The sequence below is a fragment of the Strigops habroptila genome, chromosome 3 (genome assembly GCF_004027225.2).
Source record: "Strigops habroptila isolate Jane chromosome 3, bStrHab1.2.pri, whole genome shotgun sequence".
NCBI classification, from domain to species: domain Eukaryota; kingdom Metazoa; phylum Chordata; class Aves; order Psittaciformes; family Psittacidae; genus Strigops; species Strigops habroptila.
This window is the reverse complement of record NC_044279.2, coordinates 41,298,102-41,317,372: the sequence shown is the minus strand read 5'-3', so window position 1 is coordinate 41,317,372 and position 19,271 is coordinate 41,298,102. Positions and strand designations below refer to the sequence as shown.

At 37.4% G+C, this 19,271-nt stretch overlaps 1 protein-coding gene across 8 annotated transcripts in view; it reads right to left on the bottom strand.

Moving 5' to 3' along the window:
- The window catches only part of NAV3 (neuron navigator 3), a 547,425-nt gene that overhangs the window by 6,831 nt on the left and 521,323 nt on the right, over positions 1-19,271 (bottom strand). For all 8 annotated transcript variants that reach the window (XM_030479342.1, XM_030479337.1, XM_030479339.1 and 5 more), the window contains 11 exons: positions 17,749-17,921; positions 13,911-14,064; positions 11,060-11,234; positions 7,442-7,539; positions 6,722-6,817; positions 6,263-6,431; positions 5,307-5,542; positions 3,242-3,396; positions 2,264-2,335; positions 1,643-1,839; positions 964-1,082 (listed from right to left, as the gene is read on the bottom strand). In XM_030479342.1, the coding sequence (XP_030335202.1) occupies positions 964-1,082; positions 1,643-1,839; positions 2,264-2,335; positions 3,242-3,396; positions 5,307-5,542; positions 6,263-6,431; positions 6,722-6,817; positions 7,442-7,539; positions 11,060-11,234; positions 13,911-14,064; positions 17,749-17,921 (1,644 nt within the window). The remainder of the gene's footprint in view (positions 1-963; positions 1,083-1,642; positions 1,840-2,263; positions 2,336-3,241; positions 3,397-5,306; positions 5,543-6,262; positions 6,432-6,721; positions 6,818-7,441; positions 7,540-11,059; positions 11,235-13,910; positions 14,065-17,748; positions 17,922-19,271) is intronic.

Below are 19,271 nucleotides of genomic sequence, written 5' to 3'. Positions count from 1 at the left end.
AGGGGGAAAGCCAATTAAGACTGAAAAAAAAAAACAAAAAACCCCAAAAGAATAAAGGATTTATATCAAGATTTAGGTTTGCTCTAAAAACGTGGAATGGTCTGGTATCTTAATATCTTAACCTATATGCACAGCTCCAAGTGCTATCCACAAGCAAATCTATCTGTAGCCCTCTTTCTATTAAAGTAGAAGTAATTTTAATGGTTCATTAACAATCAGTGGAACTGCTGCTAACACCTAGCTCTTGAAAGGACAGGATAGAGCGAACTGTGAAGCACAGTGATGGCACTGTTATCCAAAATGAGAATTACACTCAGGAGGGAACCTTTGCCCATACAAAGAAACAAAAAAAGGAGAAAGAAAACTATGGGAAATATGAGCAGGGTTGCAAGATATAAGGGCAAGAAGGACAGACCCTCATGTTCAGCAGGGCCAAAGAGTAAATGATCTCAATCTGGTTAGACAAACTTTCTTTTCTTTTACCTGAATGGCGAAAATATCCTTGTTCACAACCTTTCCTCCACAAGCCTGTATGCCTACATGTGTACGTAGGTGGTAGAGGATTATACAGACCAAATATTTTCTTGCACCAGTGTACAGGCTATTCACTCTTCCATGCAGAAACAGGCTGAGACTGACTTGACTCAGGGAGTCAATCTCAGCTGTATTTAGCATTGCTGGGAACTCTTTAAACAGTGGAAAAGGAAGAACCTTCCTCCAGTCACAGAGGAGAAATCCTCTTTGCAAAATACAAGACATGCCAGTGCTGGAGTAGACAAGGCCAAATTATACACCAGAGTAAGAGCAGGTCACAAGGAGTTCAAGACTGATTTCTATAATCCCTCCACAGATTTTCTTCTTGCAAACAGAACAGCATTCATACTTAGATGTACTAGTTAAAAGTAGCTTGGAGAAAACCTATGAAATGAATTAGAAAAAATTGCTGGGAAACAGATGACATACCTGAAGTCCTTCTCTCACAGCTTCCAGAAGATATGGCACCAGGGAATAGTTCCAGAGGTCTGTGAACCACACTCTGGAGCCATCAACATCCATAGGGCAAGGGAGGAAAAGACGGGGACCTGAAAAATCAAGTCGTGTATTAAAAAAAGTAGAACTAGGAACACACTAAAAATAATCTTGACAGAATTAAAATAGTAGCATTTATTTTCATTAAAAATGAACTAGTGTCTCTTTAGCCAATTCTAGGGCCTGATCAACACTTACAAATTTTACAAGCAAAGCTATGTAAAAGGATGATTTCTTTGCTAACACAGCTTTTCCACTAAAAGACCTCAGGTCCAAGTGTTTTTATTGCTGTAATTATATTGCAGTGTGAAAGCAGGGAAAAAAAAAAAAAGCTTAGGAAAGTTGCTATTGAGGTAAGTTTTGTAAATTTAACTTTTTGAATTTACGATACTTAAAAGTCAATAGTAACCAAGGCAGAAGTACCAGGCACCAGGAAATACATACTCTCTCATTAAACTTTCCATTTTCATTTCAATCTGTCTAGCATCAGACACACTGATGTTGTACTTCACACTGAGAGATGACAACTTTTAAAAACATAATATATCCTTCACAAATCTGTAAAATGTCCAGCCTGGATCCTTATTTCAAAGCACTGCATCAACAGACTCACCAATAGTTACATCTGAAGAGCTGTGTGTTTCTAGGAAGCTGTTGAGATGATGCCATGTTTTGGGGATCCAGTCAATGATTTTGATGAGCTCATTATTGCGCATGTTCCTTTCTATTTCAGTCTCAATCAGTTTTCTTCTCAGATATCTGCCCAAGAAACCTTTAATAGGCTCTGTGTGATTAGCACACAGCACCCACCTGGGTAGAAAGGATAAATGTCAAGCCACAATGAATAGCAAATACATAATTTCTTCTTATAACATACAGATGACAGTAATGTCAAAAGCTTCTGAGTCTCATTAGTCATGAAGTGTAAAACTGCGCCAATAAACTAGATTATAGCCCACTCCTACACCACAATCATTACAGGTTTCAGCAGGAATTCAAGACACTGCTGAAGACAAATGGAATGCAAGAATGCAATTGTCTTCACCAACTTCCTAGAGATGCCAGAAAGTATCTTATTTCCTTCACCATTCTCCAATACCATTCACAGACCCACCAATACAGGAAAGACACAGAAGCTAAAATACTTTGCTGTGATGAGATACAAGATCAATGTTTGCTGAAGAACTGAGCTGAGAAGCAGGGCACGGCCATAGCAAATATAGAGTGAATGTACCTGAAATTGTGATGCAGCTCCAGATTTGGTGAAGAAGAAACTCCCTGGTTCATGGTTCCAATAATATAGGGACTGAAAAGAGAAAAGTAGTAGTGGGTGGTTGGTTTTTTTTTGATGGAGAATCCATTCAGATATTCAGAAAATATTATTATCTGCAGTAGGCCAATCAATGCATTATAGTCTTAGATTTAAAATATTTCTGAGGCGCCCTTTTTAAGGTTTATTCTGTATGATTTCCCTCTCTGCACATTTGTAGTTTACTAGTACTCATCTGTCACAAAAAAATAAATGAGGTAACCCTGTCCTCATGTACCTCATAATTTTGCAGTAGACTTAGAGTTTTAATTTCAGAAGCCAGTGAATTTCATGGGTAAGACATAGCATGCAGTGATTTTATGAAGGGAAGTCCCTATGATGGTACTTTAACAGAAGAAATAGCCAATGTTGTAGGCCAGTAAAACAGAGAGTATTATTTTTATTCTTTCTTGGCAATAACAGTCAGCAAACTTCATAGTTCTGCACTGCTACAGGAAAACTGTAGGAAGTGCAAGCCTGCCTGATATACAGATGCTTCTGCATGGCATGGTTCGTGGCTTCCCACATATCCCAGATTCCACTAATATAAAGGGCATTTCTTCTCACTCTCCCATAAACTGTCCTTATGATAGTAATGAGTTAGTGTGATCTGACAGGGTGAAAGGGATAAAACACTAATTCAGTCAAGCGTTTAAGTATATTCGTAAATTCTACGATATGTTTATATATCACTGAGATGCATGGGAGTCTTACAAATAAAGGAAGCAGACACCTAAGTATCTGGCTGAAGAGGATTAAAATTGTTGAAACACGTAAGGGCTTTGCTGACAGCCTATGGGAGTCTAAGTTTTCACTGGGACATTTTATTTTGCAAAATAACAAATAACTTTTACTGTTTTGATTGCAAAAGGTGTATGAAAGGGGACAGCAGCTACTACCTACCATTTATTATATTTACAGTTGAGGAAACCATTGAAGATGTCACTAAGTGAACTGATGTGGTGAAGGTTATCAAGTATTATGACCACAGGGAGGTCAGCACCATTGTTGTCAGCACTGCATTGCTCAGCTAGGTTTGCTAGGTATTGTCGCAGATCCTTCAGCAGAATTAACAAAACAAAACGAAAACCAAAACAAACCAGAAAATATTAATCCAATTAGACCATAGATGTAATTTTAGTGGAAAAGATTTTCAGAAAGATAAAGAGGCTGCACTACAGATAATTCAGCTGGATCAGCACATGCAGGAAGACCTGCTTCTTAGATAGAGCAACATTGAAGCCACATGCTGGGAAAAACAAAGGCACTAAACATAAGGCAAATGACTGAAGCATACACATAGCTATTTGGTGGATGCATTCCTTAGAAACCTGCTGATAAAGTATCTGATCTCCAGAGGAAAATAGGTTGCAATAAAATATGCCATTTCCAATGGGCTGAGATACTGACATTATTGGACCTCCATTCTTATGAACACCACATTTATATACAAATCCCCCCCAAAATTATCACACCATTTAGGCATACTGAACTGCTCCTTCAGATATCTCCTTTCACAACTCTCACTGAAAATCTATTTGACCTTTTTGGGATACTATATCACACCTAATAATAAAATTTACTGGGTAAATTCTTTTTTTTTTCTCTCAGCTATCTGTCTGGCTCTGGTTTAGCGCTGGAGTAAAAGAGAGCTTTCTATAATCAAAACATTTCACATTTTTCTCAACACTTTGTTGCCCTTGAGGGTCTGGCCTAGTCAAGTTTTACAGCTGTATCTCTAGAGGTATCTAATTTTGTCAGTGCTGGGAATGCTTAGTATTATGAACAAAGCTCCTATTGCCATTTTACTTTCTGGATCAGGGATAGCAGAATCTTTTCTCTTTAATGGGAACATGCAGTCTTTTTTATTTCAAGAAAGATTTTTTTTTTTGCTTTTTATGATCAGATGTCTCTAGGGTAACAACATGGGTTCCTTCCATGGAATAGCACTATCTGTATCATTCAAACACACTTGGTATTTGACAACGTTGGTTTTTCTTTTTTACTACAAACTCAAAAGTTCTATATAAAACTTACTAGAAACAAAGGAAAAATAACCAAAACCCCAAACAAAAACACAAACAAGCAATTGACCAAGAAATCCAAAAGCTTGCTCTTTTGTGGAACAATTTTCATTATAAATGTATATGGTTTAAAAATAAAAGACAAACACATTCCCTGCCAAAGTAAATGTCATCACAAATCCACTGTATAAAGACAGTGAAAAGCGATGTTTTTACAGGAATGGTACACTTGCCCCTTTGGGATCTGTATGTTCTTCCTTCTTATACTAACATTCCTTATTTTCTGTGCAAATCAAAAGCTCTGGACAAAACCTTTCATTCTCTTTTCCCTGGGTACCAAGTTAGGAGTATACCCAATTTAGGACAGGAAGTGAACAGTATTATCTGTGGCTAGCATAGTAGTCATGCGAGAAGCTTGACCATCTGAACTATGTAAATCACTGGGAATGTGACATGATGCACAAGGCAATTTTAGTATGGTCAACTTCCTGACCAATGCACGCCAGAAACAGTGGCAGCAGTTGTAATTTATCCAGTGCTGATTGAGAAGCTGAACCCAAGATAGTGATCCCCATTCTGAATCATTTGCTAACAATAAGCTGATATTATCACTATAAAAAAGTAAATTAGACTAGTATTACTTCATATCTAACCTTTCTGACAAAGGAATTGCAATCTACAAATTTAACTTATATAGGAACTTCACTGCATCTATCCCTAACATGGGTTTCCTCAAGCAAGGGAAAATTCAGACTTCCCTCACAGTACTTCAGTGATTTGTTTAGAACAGAAAGATCTTGTCCCTCTTCCTCACTGGGACTGGAGACTGAATTCTATACGAGAAAATAAGAAGTGAGCAACAAAACAGTTTGCCAATTAATAGGATGTGCTTTGCATCATCACTACAAATTAGGCAATAGGTTATCTTTTCAACTGTAACTTACCTTGCTTGACTTGTGATCTACATTAAAAGTTGCAATTGCATCCTCAGTTTTTTTTCTGCCAGATTTAGTAATAATATATTCAGCCAGCCTGTTAGCTAAATAGGTCTTTCCTGTGCCACTGGGTCCCGACAGAATAATTCTGCGATGCTCCATCAGTAAATTAAAGTACCGCTGGGTAATTGGCTTAGGAATTAATGTGTCAAACACAAAACTGTCCAGACTGTTTTCTTCCACTCCTGGGAACAAAAGAAAAGAAAAATGGCCTGTCCTCATCCTTGCTAAGGTAGGTATGAGTTTGGCCAGCACCTGATGGTGTTATGCTCAAAGCAAGGGAAGACACTGCCTAAATCAAATTCCTATGACAGGCTTCATTACTGTGGAAATGCTTATATCCTTCCACAGTGCCAAAAAAATTAAACATTGAGTGGGACACGATAGGTAGGAGAGATAAAATCAAAGTAAATGTGAATAGAAGGCTCAGTGAGGCAAAGATGTATGTTTCAGACACATGACAAAAAAAGGTCAAAGTGACAGCCACAGGGTTACCGGCTTTCACATCAATATATACGTAGTTCTTCTCAAGGCACCCCTCCCCTCCAACAGCAAATCCCTACAGCTTTTTCCTGCAGAACTGTGTGAGGTATAAATATTTCTCATCTTAATCTCTTTTTTGGGTTTTTGTTTTCGGTTTGGTTTTTTTGCTATAGTCAGAAATTTGTACTTTGCTGTGGTTTGGCAGTCAGGCAGAGAAGGACAGAGATATTCTTAGATTGGCCTCAAAATGCCACACTGTGTTAGGTATTGTACAATGTCATATAGAGAGTCTATGTGATAAATGAGTCCTTGAACTGGAGACAAAATACAGAAAGGTCAGATGTGAGAAAGAAAGTATGAAGAGGTGGGGGACTGAAGTGAAGAATTCTACATTATCTGCAGAAATATCCCTGGGGTTTTACCTTTCAGGTTCACAGTGATGACGTTATCATCTCCAACCAGATATCCACAAGGCAGCAGTTCAGGCACTTCTAGGCTATGGGCTCTAATTACATCCCCTATACAATAGCTAGCAATGCACTCAGAGCTTAAACCCAGGCTAGTGGTCGGATCCACTCGAAAAATGTATTCCTGAAGTTACATGAAAACATAAGACATAAAAAATAAAAATGGTTATTGAATGAAAACAGTTTGGAAAATATTTCAGTACAGGTGAAGTCACCTGACAAGGAGATTCTTGCAGTCACATTCAATAGAGAACAATCATGAAAAATGAAAATCAACATTAAGAATGAAGTTCAATAGTGGTGTTAGCGACATGTCAAAATACAAAACAAAAATTTGGTAAGACAACCTAAAGAATACAGATTTTTCTTAAGTGAAATTAAATTAATAGTTGAGCTATTTTTTCAGTGTCTTACCTTAAAGAGACGCCTGATTACACCATCTAAAACATCCCATTTTGTTTTTCCACTTACTCCAATTGATCCTATCAGATATGTATGTGGTTTTTGATCCTGCAAAGAAAGATTTTTGGAAACTGGTTTAAAAATGGTGGTAATTAGCTTCACAATTTTCCCAATGAAGAAAAATAATATTATTTGCAATGTGATGTTATGACTTTGTTAGTAATATGTGTGCCAGAAATGGGTATGGATGGTATTATTTTAGTACATCTTTATAAGGAAGGAAATGCAGTATGTTATTCTGCTCTTTGGTTGCATCTGTGTTTATGAAGAGCTGAATATAAATAAAAGTTGCCCTGTACTTAAAATTTTTGTAATACAGACAGTGCAGTTCCAAATTGATTACTTCAGCAGCATATTCATGCTTGCACCCTAAGGGGTCCAAGACATAGGTCTAATTTGTAAATGACTTTTAAACGGAGATAGCAAGTCCCAGAACATCATTTTACTAATTAAACTGAGAATTGATAGTGTCTGGGACACCACAAAGGCAGAAGGAGGCCATATGACATTAGTCTATGGAGAGTGCCTAACCGTATTGAGCATGGATGACAGAGATGAGAGCTGCTATCTTTAGGATATTTCCCTTCAGTTACTGGTTGAAAATACTGAAATAAGTTGAGCTCCAATACTGCAAAATTTGCCTCAGCTATATAATTCTGCATCTAGACTTACCTTGGCTCGACTATAGCCCTTGTTTATAGTGACTAAAATTTTCACGCTATGACCTTCTTTGTGGAGTGTTCCATCAGTGACATCCTCCAACAAAATATCTACAATAAAAGAAGGGAAGTAAAGTAATCCACCTGACAAATCACATCAGTTATGTTCACATCATCAGTTCAATATTTGTTCAAAGGATTTTTTGGTTAAAAAGAAAGGCTGACATCACAACTTGCAATGATTTTAATCTGTACTTATTCCTAATCCACCTTTTCTATTGGAGATAAAAAACCACACAAATTGTCAATTTTTAAAGCAATATTAGGAGCTTTAATCATGTAGAAAAGAATAGGAAATCAAGAATAAATAAATTCTTGCACTACAGTCTTGCCTTTGGTTTCTTTCTTGGAACTTGTTCAAAATTACCATATGTCCATAAAATAATGCTGTTTGAAACCTAAATTAAGTTTATATCTGTGGGCACTCATTGTGCCCTTTAGAATGTTGCAAGGAGAAAACCAAGAAATCCTTGAATTGATATGTTTGCTGATAAGGAAAATAGCATTTAATTTTTTCTTTCAGCTGATTTTCTTACCTTCTGTAAATATGGTATGGATAGAGGGGTTTTTTACGCCCATAATATAGGCTTACAAAAAGTATCCATTAGAAAACCACTTTGCAGTCCTTCATAATATGGGATGGCATAATGGACGGCCATTCCACTAAGAAAAGGTTTCATTTTCCTTGGAGGCAAAGAGTGATTCTGATCTGCTCTGAGCCTCTTCACTAACTCCTAAAATGAGAAATCAGGAGGATGTACTCCTTACTAAAGGCTGAGATTGAAGCTTACTGCAAGGGATAAAACTACTGTCTTCCTCTAGAAGTTCTCCCAGAGATTGTACTGTTAAGACATTTAAACTAGCTATCAAATTAGCAGAGATTATGGATTTGCATTTTCTTCAAAGTCCAGCACAGTAATTCACTACCCTAAACCCTGCTTCTTCTTATCATGGCAATTGAAGAAAAGCATTGACTTCATGTCATAATCTGCACAAGGTCAGATTTCACCCAAATTAAATGAAGTCCCAGTAGGGTTCAGTTACTTGCTCAAAGCTAAACCAAAGTAGATTTATGAATATGACTTCAATGAATGTATAAAAAAATAAGTTCTAATGTAAAATGCTTGATAGTTTACACTGAGATCTACAAAGCAGATTTTGCAGATGATGTTTGTTGTTTATTTGGTTGGGGTTTTCTTAACTGATCAAATGAAGAAGCATTTTTGTTGTGAGCTTAAACAAATCCATGCTTGTTTTGTTCCAGGCAGACAGTTTTTCTGTGCCTCCAGCACTGAATATTTCACTTCACTTGTCTTGTGTTTTGGCATATTTGACAAACCTTAAGAGTTTCCGTAATGTCACAGTTCATCTGAGGGCAATTTACAATATAACTGATCCCCTGTGAATTTTTTCAATCTCTAAATGACCCTCATGTAGCCTTTAAAATATATTCTTCTGTGAGTCTTCAGGAATGAGGAGCTCTCCCTCTCACTGACACAAGGGGCTGAGAAGATGCCCAAGGGGTTCTAATTTCATGGTGGTGCTAATTGCTTTAATTATCTCCTGCCAGGCCTCCTCCTTAGGTGCACTGTGGGGGCTCTGGCTCAATTCTTGTCTGAGCTCTGGCACACTTTTCACTGGACATTACAGGCAGAGTGTTGTATTGGTCCTTGTTTGCTGCTCTTTACTCCAGTGACTGACTGAAATACAGGTGTCTGTGACAACTGAGCCCCTTCTTAGCTTGCCATTCACACCTATCTAGGGGAGATGGTCATACCCTTAGGAACTGGCAGTAGATAGCTTTGGTCATTTCCAGGTGACCTTGGTCATTTGGGGATACTGGTCTCACAGAAACTGCCATGGCATTTTTTTAATATGACGAGCCAAAGACCTTGTCATCTCTCAGCTTAGTCCCCAGCATGATTAACCTCTCCATATCTCAGGGAATTTTGTTCAATAGCACTCCAGCTGCCACAGAAATCCCATAAGACTTGGTAGGAAGCTGTCACCCTTCCCAGTTCTCTGGCATGGCAACCAAATGGTACTCACAATGATCAAAAAGGATGGATTCATAATCAAATGAAATCCTCCACTCCTCATTAGGCACCCTTATTTCTTTAATTTCTTATAACCAAAAGTAATTACTTTGCATGCTAGAAATACATTTAGAACCGCTGACACAGAAAATTATATAAAGCTTATACAATCATAGAAACTTTTAGGTTGGATAAGACCCTTAAGATCATCAAGTTCAAACACTTGCCTCAGTCTTACTGTTCAGTGACAAAGTGCTAATAGTTGTTGCTCATAAAAGACATGCTACAATCTTCTACAATTACTATTTAAAAAACCTCAAACCTCTGGGGTTTTTTTGTTTGCTTTTTTTTTGCTTTGTTTTGTTTTAAACTTTTTCTCCCTGTTTTTACAACACTTCATTTTATACTGAGGCCTAGTTCAAGCGAACCCATGCTAAAAGTTAAATCTGTCAAAAAAGTAGGCTGGAATATAAACAAAAAATATACCAATTTTCATATAAAATCTGATATTAATAAAAAAAATATTCAAATATCCGTGTAATCAATGACTGGCAAGAAAATACAGCTAATTGCCAATCCAAATTACAGTCAGGCAGCTTGGCATGTTCCCAGCTGTACTCTTGCCTAGACTCTTTCTACAAGCATTAGCCATATTTTTATTGCTTCCAGAGACTTCATTCTACTTTCTGTGGAATCTATGCTAATGAGTGCTGCTTTGCTTCTGCTCTGCTCCTGGTCCTAATATTAGAGACAGCACTTCTGTTTCTTGGCTACATTAACAAAACAAGCGTAAAAGGCTTATTATCATACACTCTATAGCATGGAGAATAATCAAATGTTAATGTTCAGGATGTGGATCAAAGTTCTGCTTGCTTTCTCTCGTTCACTGAAAACAATTAGAGTGCTTAATAAGTCAGGCAGGGTTTGGCTCTTGTGTGGTCCAACACAGGCTAACTAGCTATATCACATTAAAACAATGTAAGGTATAAAGCTAACTGAGACCACTTTCTGCCCCAGCTGCAAATACGAATGAAGTTAAAGTAGCTAACTGAATGGTAAGAGATTGATAAAAAAAAAAACCCCACCAAAACCCAACCCCCAAAAAAACCCCAAAAAAAGAAAAAGAAAAGAAAATTTCATGGACTATGCTCCTATTTATTCCATAGGGTCAAGAGAATACAAGAGTATACAGTTGTCCTGTCAAGTATACTACAACAGATATTGTCCTCTTCAAATAAATTGAAACTAGATGACCAAAGAGTATTGTAAACTAGGTAGGTAGAGTATCATAGCTAGGAATCAAGCAAACATAATGAACAGTCTGTTATTATTATTCCGAGCTTTCTAAAAGCTGCATGTTCAGAAATGACTGCCAGCATTCTTCCTCATCTCCATTAGTGAATGCATATCTGATGTTTACCTGAGTGGTGTCACATGTTTTAATTTTCAGACATGCCTCATATATGGTCCATTAAGAGGGTGAAAAGAAATTCTCACCAATTGCTGAGGTGTGCATGTGCCCAAAATATACTTACCTGATGTAACAGATTCTGTGATGTTTAGATTGTTCAGAGAAAGTCCTAGTGACTGCCGCGAGGAAGAAGATGATGTGCTGCTTGAAGACTCTGATGATGGCCGGGCAGGCTTTCCTGCATTGCCGGTCTCTGCCTTTAAACGATCATTTTCAGCTTTCAATATTTCAATTTCATTCTGTATACAAAAGAAATCAACATAAAAGCACAAGAGATTATTCTTTCAGAAAACTGCTCGGGCAGTTCTGGTGCTTGCTGGTTGCCTGCAGGACATAACTGGTTTGCCACTTTCACAGCAGTATGTTGCAACATATATATGAAGTATAACACAGCCAGAGAAAATGGTATTGCTTTTACTTCTAAAACGAAGGGAAAAAAGCCCTATAAACTTATTTTAGCTTTTGCCTCAAGACAATTCCTAAACAACATGAGCTTCAAGCTTCCGCGTTTATTGTACAGTTGGCCATAATGTAAGTGTGGTGAGAATTTTCCCAGCTATCCCCAGTTTTCTAAGCTACTTTCTATTGTCAAACATCCTAGGTAAAAGTCAGGTGAGAAAGTTATTGTCAAAATTTTGGATATGTCAATGTTTCTACAGTCACAGAAAATTTAAAAATCAAAAATTTAAGCAGTAACTTCACAGAGGACAAATGAAATTACAAATGTACAATTAGGACTTGATAGTTTTAACAGTTTTCATAACCCTTCTCGCTATCAGATAAGACTTTCTGATAATTCAAACATGGGATTGTTCCCGTAGCCGCCAGCAAACCCTCTTTGATGAAAACATACAGTGACAGATGAATCAGAACAGCCAGGAAATTTTTTTAGCTAAATCCTTTGTGGTGCCAAGTGATTATTGAATGTACAATAACAAAATGAAAACTTACCCTGAGAACAGCCTGGTACCAACTAAACCTAGCTTTCAGTCACTCCATGAAGCACAATACAAAGCAACTGCTTATTCTTGCAGACAGTTTCGCACATCAAATGTAATTCCACATGCACTAACAACGCTAAAAGTCCTATTCTTTTATCAAGGCTGTACAGCTACATTATACAAATGTAGCTACAAAAAGATTACATCATATAGGCAAAGGTGATGAGACAGATAGATAGATAGTGAAATGGAAGGGTCAAACCAACAAAATAGTGAAAGAAGGCAACAGATGAATTCGCCAGTTTAGCCTGGGGTTCAAACCAGAAGCTATGAGGATACGAGTCATGCAATCTCCTCTACTCAGCAATTTACACTGATTAATTACGCAACTCTTAGCAGACTTCCATTCAGCTGACCTTCAGATTTTTAAGGTGCTTTGAATACAGTATTCATTTATCATTCCCACCAATCCTACTTTTTCCTCTCACCAATCCTCATCAGTTCCCCAAAACATCACAGAATTTGGCAACTCCAAGGTGGCTGCTTGTCCTTCTGGGAAAACTTCAGAAGAAGTGGTGATTACCATCAGCAGCCTCTGCCCAGTTCTGGTGAAATTCAAAATTTGGAGGCCTGTGACTACAGCAGACTCCTCTCTCCAGAGAGTTCACCTGGTTCAGGCACTCATATCCCAGTGTGAGACAGTAATCAGCTGACAAGCCTTCATGTGCCATTCTCCACCCTTGCAATTAACTGTATTCTATCTCTTACAGTTCTTTAAACATTTTTAGAGGCTCCAGATCAAATGGTCTACTTATGTCTGGACAAGTGAAACCTATATTTACAGACCAGTTCTTGATTATTCTTCCCCTTAATTAAAGTTCAGACATATATCCCACAGCAATTTCGGCACTTAGTGGTGTGAGCACCTGGGAGGGTGGCAGATAGCATAAATGTTTAAAGGTGTGGCTGAGACTATAGGCATTATATAAACAAAGAGGTCCAGAAAAGACAGCAAACACACCAAATCTGGTAGTTATGAAATCAGTCTCTGTGGATATCTGTACAAAAGTGCATACAGGAGCACATGGCCTAAGCACATGGCACAGAGCAATTCAGCTGATAAGGCACTGAGGCTGGATTCAGCCACGTAAATGTGGGTTTCCAGTGTAGCTCTCCTAGTCTCAACCTGAATCCCCACCCTATGGCCTTGATTCTGTTTCCCAAAACCAGGTTTACAGTGCCTTCAGGGATGTCCTAGGTATCTCACCTGTCATTCCAGAAAAGCCCAAATCTATTGAAGGACCTATGTCATACTGTGTGGATGTTATAGATACTTCTGGGTACTTAATCTGATACTAGACACTTGTGTGTGGGCAACTGAGCTGAGTCCCTTAAAAGCTCTGTGCAGTGAAGAACACTGGCATTCTCTCTGCATCCTTTCAGCCTTATGAGAGGGAAAGTCTTTTGATGAAAAAAGTGTTCCGGAAGGATTTGGAGCAGTGTCATGAAATAATGTAGTGAAATTTTAGTGATGCTGAATACAACAGTTAAGTCCAATTTTGCATTCTTTGCTTTGGCAAACCACAGCTGGGTTAGGAATCAGAAATGATGAGAGAATATGCACATATACCCCCACCCACCCCAGCCCAAGGTTTTAAAGCTCTGTAGAAATCACGTTGCGATCTGCTTGTCTGTCATGTTGCTTTCACCAGTCATAGGGTTTAGATAACAAATATCCTTTGGGCAGGGATTATGCCTCCATCCATACCACTTAAACACATTTTAGCTATTAATATAAATGCTAAGAATATCATTATTATAAGGTGAACACTTATCATCCACTGGAAGTACTGTCAATCTAGCAATTTACTTTGTATTGTCTGTTTTTTGGCACCTGAAACAAAGTCCTGGGAAAGGAAACACACTGATAGCTTTGATGTGCACCCCTGTCATCACTTAAGCTACTGCACTGACCTGCATGCGGTTCATGGCTTCCCGAATCTGATCCAGATGGTGTGCAGAGCTGAGGGCTTCAAGACGAATGTCCGTTAATTTTAGCTCTTTCTCCCTCAGCTCGCTCTTTAGCTGAAGAATAATTTCAGCCTCTGCCTCTGTGCACTCACAGATCCTAAAGAGGAGCAGGAAACATGTGGAAGATTAAAGGAAGGTTCTGCCCCCAAAGCAGTGTTATTACTAAATATCAATGAACAGAAAATGCTTGCTGCTGGTGAAACCTATGAGCGAAGAAAGAATCTTATCAAAGAAACATGAAAAGGCTCAAATGGCAAATTAAAAAAGGAAAAAAGCCCTCTTCCAGATGAAATGATCAGCTTTATTTATACCTTTCCAGTTTTGTTAAGAAAGTTCGCCATGGTGAAAAAAATCTGTTAAAAACTTTGCAGATATTTTTTTTTTTTTTTTTTGAGTGCGTATCACGCATCAGTTTTAACTTGATTTTATATCTGCATCATTTCTTTGGTGCAAAGATTATGATTTCTCTAAGTATCAATAGTCAGAACTGAAGTATGATGATTAAACCACACTGCTCATATTTATCATGTCAAGCATCAACAGTTTTCTCTGTTTTGAACTGTGCACAGACATCCTTGACTTCATGATCTAGCAGATTTTGATCTGTAATGGTTTTGATTTGTGATGGTTGCCTTTTGCCTATAGCCTGTCATTTGGTAATGCATGGTATCTGAAATCATGCTGGTTGTTTTTGTTTTGGTTTGGTTTTGTTTTTGTTTTTTTCCTGAAGACTGGATTAAAAGTAATCACCATGTGATTACTTTTCACAAGCATTACTTTGAAAAGAAGAAATCATTGTGAGAAAAGACCAAGACACAACTGGCCCAGGGACCCACAACCGTCCAGTTCTTGTGTCAGACTGATTTGCCTCTCTGTGTCACCATCAGACCTAGATCTGTTGCATAACAGAACCACTAGAAAATAAAACACTGAATTTGGGCTATGTTGTTACACTAAGCAATATTTTCAGTCAATTCACTAAATGTTATTTGTTCTTTATTACTGTCACTATAAATAGTTAATATTTGCAGAACAATTTAAAAATGAAAAATATTTTATAACAATAAGTATTATTATTGTGATTATTACTTCCAATATACAAACAAGAAACAGAGGTCAACTTTTAATTGCCAGAATGCATGCAAATGCATTTTGGGAAAGAAGATGCAGCACTCTTCAGGTCAGCAGTTGGGTATACAACTCCATGCCCCACACTCAATTTTACCGGGATCTATGCTTGTAGACCACGTGACCGTTTTGCCTTTTCTTTGGTGCCCAGATTAGAGATGACCTGCATACACATGTATTAGACAGATGTAATTGGGAGAAAGTAAAGGTAATGGTTTAGAACATAAGACTCAGGTCAAGAAAATATACCAGGAAAGTGTAAGGAAAGGGAAGATGAAGTTCATGGCAAATAAAAAAATATGGCAAACTGAAGAAGGAAAATAATGAGTATCATTCACAAAATGCACAAATATTTTAATGTGAGTAAAATGAAAAAAGGCAGGTACTAGGATTTTTTTTTCCAAGTATTACAATACAGTTCTTGGTTTGATGTGCCCATATCTATGCTAACCAAATAAGACATTACATTTTATTTACATGCATATATTATCTCAACAACTTGGACAACTGGGAAGCCAGATATCTATTTGGGCTATTTTGGAGTATATCTTGAGAAGGGATGGACAGAAAGCTGGCAAGCCACTTTTAAAGAAGATATAAATGAAGCAGAGAGCAGGACTACAATTCTGGAAGAAGCAGGAAAGAGCTGTCTAGACTGTTAAGATAAGTAGAATGGAAGCAGAAAGTATGAACTGAATTTTATTTTGCAGATTCCAGAGCTCTTCAACAGTCAGTTCCTACAGCTGCAAAATTACATAAGAAGATGAGACTTCATCAAAAAGTAGAAAAACAAAAAGATAAGCTAGCATTCCTGAGAAGTCACAGAAAGAAGCTCAGAAGCCTGATCAGACTTCAGACGAAGTTCAAGGTAGTTAGAAAGAGTGAGTTTTAATTTTTCTTTCTTGTTACAATCTCAGGATTTTTAAATCAATAGGTGCTTCAGGTAGAAGTCATGATATTTGAACAGAGATTGCTGACAATTATGAGAAGTCTTGAAGATGGTAGAAGTTTAAATTATGCAATGGAAAACCGAGTCTTCCAAAGAAAGTAACATCAGTTTAACAGATAAATAAATTAATCTAGATAAACATATTTATATGATCTCTCCGTGGAAGGGAAAGAATCTATGTTATCTTGTGTAGAAAGGTCACAATAATAAAAAATGCAATAGTATGATCAGAAAGATCAGTGTTTAAAAATGGTTGAAGAACCAGAAGACTGTGAACTGGGCAGAATTTAGGAATTTTAGGCTCAGAGAACAAATACTCATGGGAAGAGCTTGGGACGAAAGACTAGTTATGTAGTTTTGCCCTTAATAAATTCTGGGAACACAAGTACATATAGAGAGCAAGCCAAAGAAAAAGAGAAAAAAGCAGGGTTGGAGGAAAGGAGGAAAGATAAGGTTATGAGAGCAGATCTGTGAACCATGAGTAAATAATTTTGTAGAATGTTTTGTTTAAGTTCAGGCACTTTCTATTATGCTTTTACTAGTGATTTTTAAGTTGATAGGAAATCAGAATCAAGGGTCCCAAATATGTAGAAATCCTCCTCTCAAAACACACACGTACCTGAAACCAGAAAAATGCGAGCTCTCTGTAAAAAAATCCCATCAAAACTAGAGATAAGAGTTAAGAGGCAAGTTATTCCTCACTAGTCTCTACAGAAAGTGAGGAAAGAAAATCATTTATTGTGTAAAGGTTTATTTTGTTGGAATATTTGCGGTCAAACTCCTAAACCTAGTATATAAAAATTATTAGAGACTATAATAAGTTAATCACAAAAGGCACCTAACCTACACAGGGCAATTCTATTCTAAAGTTCCAGTTACAATACTAGTATTCCCCAGGTGCTTTAAGGAAGAGTAGTCGTGACCTGATTATTTTCAATTAGGACAAGGAAAGTAAGACTGGCATCAGTTGTTGGTTCAAAGAGGATGATTTCCCCAAATTGGAAAAAGTTACGAGTTTAGAAGAATGAAAAAAAAAAGAACCCCAAACATAGAAGAATATGAGTGGGAGCTGAGAACTTTGTAAGAAAACTATTTTAGACATCAAAAACCAGTGAAGAAATGAGACAGCTTTTGGCTGATTACTTCTTAGTACTGAAACCTTAAGGATGGTGATTTGAATAAAAAGGTTAAATCACACAAAAAGATCCAAGCAGATGAAAGAGGGGAAATAAATTAAAAATGCTATAAATTAGTACCTACAAAATAGATAAAGTAATAACAGAAGGGATGAGTATTTTGTAAATATTTGTAGCTGCCTGGAAAATAAAATGACATTTTTATTATGTCATGAAGAAAGAAAACTATAGTATTCAGCCTTTACTAAGTGGATATGGTGAAGTTATTAATGGTTCAGGGAGAGCAAAACATAAGCTTTTTGATATGCATTTGGAATGAAGTGTATTGATAGATGATTTGGAGTAAAGGCTGTGAAAGGAGGAGAGAGTGACCTAAGAAAGAGCTACTAGAAAAGTAGTACGTAAATGGAGTGAAGCTCATTAGAAATCTGGCAAATGGATGGAGCACAAGGTTAGAAGATCATGGCTGTTGGCCACGGTTTCTGAAGTGCAAATGGCCACAACTGAGGAGTTCTGTTTCACAGTCCACCCCATTTGGGAAGAAAAGTTTGCTGAGAGAGATACTTACGCAGATGCTGATTGTGATGGTTTCATTGATGTTGCCCCACACTCTACTGAGCTGTGGGGCAATTTAGGTGATGAAGGAAGAGATGAGTCTGTCAGCTCTTCTATGTCTGAATGTGAGGAAGGAGGCTTGGTGGACTTCTTCTTTCCAAAGGCCTGTTTGAAAGAGCTTCTTAGCTGGAAAACAAACATAGAGCAAGATTATTCTCCTCATCATGGCAGTTTGTCTGCAGCTCATGTTTTGGAGAGTTAGTTTGCAGATGCCACCCTAGCCACTGCCTGAGGTCAGTATACAGAAGCAAGGTATTAACATATGCAACACAGTATCTCTAAAAACATGATACAGTGCTTGGTTTTGACTTTATTAATCCAGCGCAGCGCAAACATAATGCTATGGAAGAAGTGCAGAACCGAGTGGTACAGCTATGGGAGAGGGGTGCTCATTTAAAACCATTAAGCCCCAGTGGAATCCCATTCCCATGGCATTCCCTTCAAGGGCTGGCTTTAAATAACCACTTTGCATCTAGGTACAGGCAGAACCTGCTGTTACTAAATGCTGAAATCAAAAGAAAGTCCAATTTACTGGGTTTGCAAATTTCCCTTCCCCGTTAAAAAATTGAAAGGCCAAACCATGCAAACGCTATGGTCTGGAACACAAGTGAGAGGATTTAAGCTGGGACATGAGGCTTGCTTTGTTGTGCTGCTGAGAAGAATGTTAGCTGAAAGGTATATACTGTTTGCTGCAGTTTCCTTTAGAGCAGTAAGATCTCTGAACATACAAGCATCGACTTTTCCCTCTAGAAGCTCTTATCCAGTATTGAAAAGGGACAGAATAGCCAAAGAGCCATTTATTTCAGGAGCCAAGATGACAACAGTTTTGTCTGCTGCAATGAATTTTAACTAGCCCATTTATTGATACCTTTGTCTAAATACAGAAATTGTTCATCTTAGGAAAAATGTGGGGTCTTTTTGGTTTTGTTTTCAGAAAATTATTCTGATTAAAATTGTATAGAACTCCACGACAAACTGGTTCCTCTATAAAAAAATGAGGTATTCAAACGTTATTCTCATGTTATAATTGGAGAGTGGGGAGTGTGACCACTGATCAGAGAAACATTATTTAAGTCTCTTCAAGCTCATGATATCTAATGAGAAAGAAATGGATTTTGGCTACACTCCCCGTTTCTATAGTCTAAATTTTGCGATTAAAATGAATAGAGACAAACTGAGAAGACATACAGGATAATCTGTTTTTAGAAGGTACAAAAGCCTACTGCCAAAATAAATAGCAATCATGCCAAGATAGGGTTCTTTACAGATGCATGCCAAATTTTCCATGGTTTATATTCACCTCACTTCCTCTAGAGTTCACCTTGCAGAAACACGAAAGAGTGTGGAATTACAAATCAAGGGAATGAAGGCTGATCAGTACTTTAAAACAAATGTTTATGCAAGTAATATTTTTAAAACAACAGAAACATATTTTTCCAATTATTTAATGAAAGTATTTGATTAAACTCTTAGCAC